Source organism: Leptopilina boulardi, unplaced genomic scaffold (assembly GCF_019393585.1).
Source record: "Leptopilina boulardi isolate dan_hultmark-lab unplaced genomic scaffold, ZJU_Lbou_2.1 LbouV2_121, whole genome shotgun sequence".
Taxonomy (NCBI): domain Eukaryota; kingdom Metazoa; phylum Arthropoda; class Insecta; order Hymenoptera; family Figitidae; genus Leptopilina; species Leptopilina boulardi.
Window position 1 is genome coordinate 4032664 of NW_026137665.1, and position 9963 is coordinate 4042626.

Below are 9963 nucleotides of genomic sequence, written 5' to 3' on the forward strand. Positions count from 1 at the left end.
ACATTTTTTGTAGAATTAATAAATCTTTTGCAATTAAAACTACTACTTTAAGTAGTAAATTTTACTACTTAAAATAGGAAAATTCTTATTTCTTAAAATAATAGTTACTCTTAAATTCATTATATATTTTCATAAAAACTGTAATAGTAATCAGTATAGGTGCACTTTTTCCCTAAATTGTAACATTTATATTAAACTCTAATATGAGTTTAATACTTAGTAGTATGAATTTTCTTTCAGTGTAGTCATTTTTACTACTTTTATTAGTTGCTATAACTATCCTTTTTAAATTTTGACTTGTCAATTTTTCATCTTTTAATTAAATTATAAGTTGTTTAATTGCATAGTGCAGTAAAATCTATTACTTAAAGTGATAGTGTATACTTTAACTATACATATTTACGTAAAATCAACTATTACTTATTAACTTCTTAAAAATAGTTACATTAACTACATGAACATGATTAGATTAAATAGTTATTTTAACTGCTTTCTAGTCAACTACCCAATGGTAGTTGAATTTCTCGGCAACATTTTTTTCAGTGCACTGAGAAAAATAATAATGTAATGTTAATAAAATAATTTGGTGGAGCACTTTTAGTTAAGATTACAAAAATTTAGTTGACATAACAGTAACGAAAGAAGCAATCAATCGAGAAATTTAGTTGGCTGTACCAAAAAATTTCGTTCAAGCTTTTGCGTCTGTTAACTGAATAATTTGGTTCTCCAAACCAAACCGTCTGAATGCTCAATTGCGCATGCGCTGTTCTCGTAAATATGTCACACGTTAACCATGCTTCGCTCTTCGTGTCGTCCAGTTTTATTCAAGTGTTTTCGGGATTTTTATGTGTTTCAGAAATTCGGTAAAAAAGTGTGTGTAGTGATGCATATCGAACAGAGAGAATAAAGCTTGTTAAAAGAACGGAAGTTTTTCTCCAGCCTGTATACTTTATGAAAATAATTTACACTCACATTGTCACTAGGATTCTTAGTGTAGTGGTCAGCGTTCTTGATTTGCGTTGCGTAGTCTGAGGGTTCGATCCCCAGCAGTGTTAGGTTTTTCCGCAATAGAAATTAATTTAAGTAGACATAGGGTGGTAGGTAATATAAAGCGAAAAGTGATAAAATTAAGTGAAAAATAAAAAATATAAGTGTGAGCCAAAAAATAATTTGGTTGAGAAAAGAAAAAAATTTTTTTCATTTAACTAAATTTTTTGTTTGTGTTTCGAATTGCATTTAGTTTAATGCAATTAATTTTAATTCAAGGGAAGAGTTTTTTAAGATACGTGAAGAAACACACAATATTATTTACAGTAGAAATAAAATAATATAATTTATTAAAAAGACATAAGATTTTACATGTATTGTGGTTATGAGTTGGAGGGTTATACAGTAACTGACTACATAAAGATATCAAAAAACCTGAAGAGGTTCTGCTACATTTTCTTGTCGTTTAGTGGGGGATGATTGACAATAGCGAAGGCGGAGATACATTTAGGTTGTGGAGGGGGAAAATTACAAATTGCCAAATTTTGAGATGCCGAGTAGAAGATAAAGTCATAAAGGACTTAGGATGACCGTTTTACAGCTAATGGACTCTGCAGATGTGCTAATAAAGATTTAGTTTTACAATTTGTTTATTTTTGATAGTTCGACGCTAAACAATTACCAAAAACTTGTATTATAGATTTTGAAACGTGTCTAAACTTGACAAATGCGGATAAGGTATTATTTTCGTTCCTCAACATAACCGTCATAAATTTTTATTTTTTTTTTTGGAGTACCTTTTTTTTTACAAGTTTTAGTACTAACAATTTTCTTTATATTTTACTGCAAACGCAACATGCCGACCCCCTTGAACTACTGGAGTTCAAAACTAATTCACATTGATTATGACACTAAATTTTCTAAAGAATATTTGTAATTGTTGTGATTATTAATTATCTTTGATTTATATCCAATGTCAATTATTTTTCACATTCACTTTTTGTCGGTTTTTTTTTTTACTCGATTGGAAGAAGGCACAAATTCTGAATACACCGTTTGTATTCCCCAGTTTTCGTTTTTACCATCACTACCCGGATTAGCCCATCTTGACCTGGAAAAGTTGCTGTGATGCGCCCAGTTGTCCACTGTAACGGAGGTGCATTATCTTCCTTGATGATTACTAGTTGGCCGACATGAATGTTGGAACTGCTACCTGAACTCCATTTATTACGAGTAATTAGTTGATGGAGATATTCTTTGCTCCATCGTTTCCAAAAATGTTGTCGTAATTGTTGTGCATGTTGCCAATTGGAAAGACGATTAGATGGAATGGTAATGAGGTCTGCTTGCGGAAAGCTTGTCAGTGGACCTCCAATCAAAAAGTGTCCAGGAGTCAAGGGATGTAAATCATTTGGGTCGGAAGACATTGGGGAAATCGGTCGGGAATTAAGGATTGCTTCGATTTCTATTGTATATGTTTCAAGTTGCTCAAAGGTTAACAAAGTATCACCAACGATTCTTGAAAAGTGGTGTTTGAACGATTTTACGGCTGCTTCCCACAGTCCTCCAAAATGAGGAGCTCTGGGAGGTATAAAATTCCAACAAATTTTTTCATTGATTAAATAGTCCTGAATTTTTTTGTTATATTCTTCAGACTGAACAAGATTATATAGTTCATTAAGCTCGCGGCTTGCACCCAAAAAATTAGTTGCATTGTCTGAATAAATGGCTTTAGCTTTGCCTCTTCTCGAAAAAAGACGTTTTAAAGCGGCAATAAAGGCTTCTGTACTCAGGTCACTGACCACTTCTAAATGGACAGCCTTTGTTGCCATGCAAACGAAAAGGGAAATATAGACTTTAATTTTATTACGGTTTCGAAAGCGCTTTTCTTTAATGTACAGTGGACCACAATAGTCAACACCGACATTAAGAAAAGGTCTTGAACCCGAAACTCGATCCTGTGGAAGATTGCTCATGAATTGTTCAAGAGGACGAGGTTTCGCCCGAAAACAAGGAACGCATTGTTTTATAATATTTCGAGTTAAATTGCGACCATTTAATGGCCAATAATTTTCTCGAATCGAATAAAGCGTGGCTTGAGCTCCAGCATGATGAAGTCTCAAGTGTTCATCTCGAATTAAAACACGTGTTATGTGATGATTGTATGGCATTAAAATTGGATGTTTTTGTTTCTCAAGTAAATCTGAGTGAGCAAGTCTTCCACCTACTCGCAAAATCCCGTTTGTATCAAGAAAAGGGTTGAGAGTTAACAATTTACTTTTAAGCGATAAAAAAGTGCCGTTTTTAAGACATTTAATTTCATTTGCGAATTCGGTTGATTGAGTCAACCTTATAATTGTTGATAACGAATTTTCCAACTCAACTGGTAAAATAGGTCCAATGATTTTGCTTTCTTTGTTCTTTGCATTATTTATAAAACGAAAAATGAAGGCAATAATTTTTTGAAGCGTTAAAAGTGAGCTATATTTTTTAAGAAGGTCTCTATCGCGTATCGTTAATTTTAAACAAATTGTCGAGGCAATTACTTTTTTCTTCTCTGGTATCTCTCTAACTGAGATAATTTTATTAGGCCAAAGATGTTCATCTCGAGAAAGCCAAGTTGGACCTTTTTTCCAAAGAGTTGACTCTAAAATTTCTGTAGGAAATTTTCCTCGCGATATAAGATCAGCTGGATTGTCTTGTGAAGGAACATGTTTCCACTCCCCGTTTTTTGTGTTTGTTTGAATTTCTGAAATTCGATTTGAGACGAAGGTTTTGAGCGTGGATGCATCGGTTTTCAGCCATTGTAATACGATTGTCGAATCGGACCAAAAAAATACCCGTTGATTTTCGAATGATAAGGAATTTTTAGTTATGTTGTATAAACGTGATAATAACAGAGCTGCACACAGCTCCAATCGAGGCAATGTGACCGGACTTACCGGTGCTACTTTAGATTTCGCACAAACTATAGAAATATGATGATTACCAGAATTGTCTGTTGACCGCAAGTAAATGCAAGCTCCATAGGCTTTCTCGCTTGCATCGCAAAATCCATGCATTTGAATTTCAATTGGGTTGGATATTGACATAAATCTATCAAAGTTTAACTTTTCTAAAAGAGGTAATTGATTGCGAAGTTCAACCCATTTAGTGTGAATATTTAGAGGGACCGATTCATCCCATGAACATCCTACTTTCCATAAATCTTGTATCATAATTTTTGCAGTAATTATTACAGGTCCTAATAACCCGTAAGGATCGAATATCTTGGAAATTTCTGACAAGATTGAGCGCTTGGTAACTTGTGAACAAGTTTCAGATAGATTCACAACATAAGATATTACATCCCGATTACAATCCGACTGTACTCCTAACGTCTTTTTTGAAGAATCTTTATCAAGTGACATGTGTGTAGTTTCAATTTTGTTTGAATTTTCGAAAAGAAGAGAGGGCTCATTTGAAGCCCATTTTCGAAGGGTAAAACCTCCCTTTTTTAGAAGAATAATTAATTCGTCCCGAAGAATCTTTGCTTCCTTTATTGTCTGACATCCTGTTAGGACATCATCGACGTAAAAGTCGTCTTCCAAGACAGTGGCGGCGACTGGATGAGTCAATCTTTCATCCTCAGCTAATTGTTTCAATACGCGAAGAGCCAAATATGGCGCACACGAGGTTCCATATGTAACAGTATTTAATGAGAAAATTTTTATCGGTTCTTGAAAAGTTTTTCGAAAAAGAATATTTTGATAAGCGACATCATCAGGATGTACCGGAATTTGTCTATACATTTTTTCAATGTCAGCGGTAAGGGCATATTTGTGCGAGCGAAATCGAATTAATAGCGAGAATAAATCATTTTGGAGAGCGGGACCTGTCAGAAACGTATCATTAAGCGAAACCCCCGATGACGATGGGGACGACCCATTAAAAACTACACGAAGTTTTGTAGTTAAACTTTCTTGTCGTACTACAGGATGATGAGGAAAATAAAACTTGGGTTTATCTAATTCATTTTCTTTTAATTCAGTCATATGTTCTAACATTTCATAATTCTCAAGAAATTCGCTATAGTCTTTTTTTAATTCAGGCGAATTTTCAAACCTTTTTATGAGACTATTTAAACACCGCGATGCTCTAACCCGAGACTCCCCTAAGGCACCCTTTTTTTCATTAAATGGTAGTCTTACCTGATACTTACCATTTTCAAGACGTTGAATATTTTCACAAAAATGTTTTTCACATAACTCTTCCTCAGGGGAAAACAATTTTTTGATTGGAATTTCTTCGAGTTCAAAAAATTTTGCAAGATTTTCATATGGAGAACTAATAGCTACATGACATTTGACTTCATTTTGGCGAAAGGAGTTTATTTTTAACTCTCCTGCAACTATCCAACCAAAATGAGTTTTTTGAAAAACAGCGTTTGGCTGTTCCTTTATTGGAATTTGACCTAAACACATTAGTTTGAAGAAAACTTTTACTCCAATAAGAAGATCAATTTTACCTGGCTGATAAAAATCAGGATCAGCCAATTGAATGTTTTTTGGTATTTCGAGAATCGAGGGTTTAATTGGAATTGACGGTATGTCATTCGTAATTTGAGGGAGAACGAGAAAATCGAGTCGTTTTTGATAGTTATTAAATCGAGATTTTACAGTGCCATAAACCAGGTGTTTGACTTCAGTGCTAATATCATTAATTCCAGATACAGAAATGCCAACTGAAGTTCGATGTAAATTTAAAAATTTAGCTACTTCTTCAGTAACAAAATTTGCTTGAGAACCCCCATCTAAAAAGACTCTACAAGTTTTTGTTTTGCCTTGATCATTTACGAGATCAACTATAGCTGTAGCTAACAGCGCTTCTGTGGGAACTTGTGCAGCACCACAGGAAAGAGATTTTTTGTTCATATCAATTTCTTGATCCTCACTACCTACCGTGTTGCTTGGTTCAGCTATTGATTTTTCAAAATGCAAGAAGATATTGTGTTTTTGGTTACATTTACGACAGGGTGATAATGTGCACTCAGCAACTCGGTGGTTTTTTCGCAAACAATTCAGACACAAACTGGCCTTCTTTGCTGCATCAAAACGTGCTTGAGGGGTTAATTTTCGAAATTTAACACACGAATAAATTTGATGATCTCCATCACAGAATGTACAAGAGGATTTTGAGACTGAAGTTGCGCACGATTGTTGAGAACGAGAATTTTTCGACCCAGATTTTTTATCAACACTAGATTGTGATTTTTCTGACTTTTGATAGACTTGAGTATCTTCTAATTGGGCGCGACGTTGCAAAAAAGAAATTAATTCTTGATAGGTTGGTTGTTCCGAATCATTACTGAAATCTTCCCATTTTTCGCGCAAAAAGGGATTTAATTTTTGACTAACAATTCCAATTAACAAAGTATCCCAATTTTCAATAGGTTCTTTTAATGCTTGTAATGCGCGAATGTGTTTTTGAATATAATCAAGAAAGGAGCGAATTGAATATTCTTTCGAAAGAAAAGGCAAATTTAACAAAGCATTTACATGTTTTCTACGAATAATTTTTCGATTATTGTATCGATCTTTTAATAAATTCCAGGCCACCTTATAATTTTCCGCAGACAATTCGAGAGCCGCGATAACATTCACGGCTTCGTCTCTTAAACAACCTTTCAGATGATAAAATTTTTCTATTTCAGTCGTGTCTCTATCTGCGTCGACAACGGATTGAAAAAGGTCATGAAACCCTATCCACGATTCATAACTTCCATCAAACGTTGGTAAATTTACGGGAGGTAATTTTCGTTTACCGACAATTGGTTGTCTCTCCGAATTCGCATGATTACTAGAAGTTGCTAATTGTGTCATTTGTCTGGGTATGTTTTGCAAAATAGTGGTAGCCTTACTCACTGCTCTATAATATTTTTCATCGAATTCGTCGCGTGTTGTTTCATGAGCAGGATCTTCGTTAGTTTGTTCTAATTCTAATTGACAGGTATCAAATATAGCGCGTTGATTCTCAATTTCTTGAAGTCTTTTTTCGAGAATCGGATAATCTTTTTCATATTCAAAAGCGTCGAGAAATTTTAAAAAATTTGTTAACATTCTTTTTGCGTTTCCGCGTTGAGCTTTCAAAACTGCAATGCTACGTTCTGTCATTTTATTTAGTTAATTTACGCGACACTTTGAGCAATGAAATTTATACAATGTAGATAGGATATTAATAAGTGAGGGAAGGAACACTTTTATAATTGGTTGTTCATAAGACTTGCCTTATAATTCTTTGAAGTCCAACGATGTCGAATTGTCCAAAGTTGATGATAAGTTGTTTCTCTCCTTCTTGTTGTCGATTGTAGTTGAATAACACGAAACTGGCACCAATGGCAGGTATTTTTCACGTGAATTAACGTTTTAATTTATACGACACTTTTAAGAGTTCTGATATTTGAGTTACCGTCTTGTGATTTCATTTAATGATTATACAACTGCGAACAAAAGAGGTAAAATGAAATTCACAACAAAATTAACAACCCGCCAACCAACTCATTTACTAAAATGATCTAGTGATCTTATGATAACACACGATTCTGTCTTAAAAGTCCTTTACTTCGACTCTTCACTTTTCACTGTAATGTTCAATCACGTACGTAATGTTTACTCTCGTGCTAGTTCAGTATTACTTCAACACATGTATGTAGATGACACGGCGAAGAATCCGGCTCGAAGGACCATGTTTCGAATTGCATTTAGTTTAATGCAATTAATTTTAATTCAAGGGAAGAGTTTTTTAAGATACGTGAAGAAACACACAATATTATTTACAGTAGAAATAAAATAATATAATTTATTAAAAAGACATAAGATTTTACATGTATTGTGGTTATGAGTTGGAGGGTTATACAGTAACTGACTACATAAAGATATCAAAAAACCTGAAGAGGTTCTGCTACATTTTCTTGTCGTTTAGTGGGGGATGATTGACAATAGCGAAGGCGGAGATACATTTAGGTTGTGGAGGGGGAAAATTACAAATTGCCAAATTTTGAGATGCCGAGTAGAAGATAAAGTCATAAAGGACTTAGGATGACCGTTTTACAGCTAATGGACTCTGCAGATGTGCTAATAAAGATTTAGTTTTACAATTTGTTTATTTTTGATAGTTCGACGCTAAACAATTACCAAAAACTTGTATTATAGATTTTGAAACGTGTCTAAACTTGACAAATGCGGATAAGGTATTATTTTCGTTCCTCAACATAACCGTCATAAATTTTTATTTTTTTTTTGGAGTACCTTTTTTTTTACAAGTTTTAGTACTAACAATTTTCTTTATATTTTACTGCAAACGCAACAGTTTGCTTAAAAACAATAAGTTAGTTGTGCAAAACAAAAAATTTGGTAGACCGAACAAAATGATTCAACGAAAAAATTTAGTAGCCCGAACCAAACGGATTAGTTACACATATATCAAATAAAAAATTTGGTTTGGAGAACCAAACTTCAGTAGATGATACCAAACAGTTTTCTCAGTGTGTATTAATCTATATTTGAATAACATTTCGTAATTTTTTTGTTTAAAAATTATAAGCAGTATAACGAATTTAGTGTGGTTCTTGAAAACAGACTCTTAACAGTGGACACGATAAGTCCCAACAGGATCATCTGAAATCAAGAAAACCTAAAACATTTCATTAGTTGCGATGAGTTTGTTTATAGTACTTGAGCGAGGGACATTTAAAAAAATTTTTTTTGAATTTTTTGTAGTATTTTGAAATGAAAATCGGGTTTCTTGTTATTAAACAAAATTCACGCTTTTCATTGCACTACAAAAAATTCAAAATTATTTTTTTTTAAATGTGCCTCGCTCACTCTAAACAAACTCATCTACTAACGAAATGTTTTTCTTTAAAAAAAAAAAAAAAAAAAAAAAAAAAAAAAAAAAAAAAAAAAAAAAAAAAAAAAAAAAAAACAGTGTATTTTCCGTCCAAATCTATAATTTTCCACTGAGTGTAATATTTCTAATCAGAGTAATAAAAATAATCAAAAAAGAAAATCGACCTCATTCTCTAGCCCAGGGTTTTCGGTTATTCGACTGCAGTCGGCACAAAGTATTTCTCGCCTCTCTTTTTATATATATATATATGTGTGTGTTAGAAACCGGCAGCGCAATTTTTCATTCTCCGGGTGAGGAACGCGAGAAAAGGAGGCGTGGAAACTAGTGCATCAAGGGATTCTATGTGCGAGGTTGCCGGAGCTTGGTAAGGTGGAATCGAGTTTGCATGACATTTAAGAGTCGCCCAAAATTTCATAACCCTTTGACTCAAACGTCTTGAACCTTTTGATTCTATCTCTGCTTTTCGAATTTCACATAATGCACATTCACCGTAGTCAGAAATTCATATGAAACGATATTCTCTTACATATATATATATAAATTTAAAAAAGAAAAAAACCAAAAGAATATGAACATGAAAAATAAAAAGAGAATAATATATATATAATATATAAAGAAAAGGGGTAAATTTCTAAGATCGCATTCAACATTAAGCATCCAGTGGTTCTGAATCTTTAAGAAAAGAAGATATAACTCTTTTTCGATTGCCACAATGGTATAGCTGCGCATTCGTGGGTCGCGAAGAACAAAGTTCCTCGCATTAGAATTTTAAATCAACATCAGTGCTTGCTAGCAGCATCCATTGCGACATACATATAGAGGGAGGAGAAGACCGCGGATCGAATAAGGGAAGAAAAGAAAAAAAAAATATATCCATAGGGGGAGAGGTTTGGATAGATTCGAGCGAAGAATAGAGAGACGAGCGAGAAAAGAAAAGAGGATTTCCGGGAATCGACCCTCGACCAGAGTTTCACGTTATTCAAATTTTTCTCACAGTGTGTAAGATATCGCTACCAAAGTACTGTTACCAGATTTTTCTACTTTTGAAACAACAGACCATTGTTTCTTTAAAGAAAGAAAAATCACTGA

At 33.6% G+C, this 9963-nt stretch overlaps 1 protein-coding gene across 1 annotated transcript; it reads right to left on the reverse strand.

Annotated features, from left to right (window-relative positions):
• Positions 1-2003: 2003 nt before the first annotated feature.
• Positions 2004-7139, reverse strand: LOC127284933 (uncharacterized). Its single transcript, XM_051310660.1, has 2 exons — positions 2644-7139; positions 2004-2568 (listed from the first exon to the last, which is right to left on the reverse strand). Exons 1-2 carry the CDS (start codon positions 7137-7139, stop codon positions 2004-2006), a joined length of 5061 nt encoding a protein of 1686 aa, XP_051166617.1.
• Between the last annotated feature and the right edge of the window lie 2824 nt (positions 7140-9963).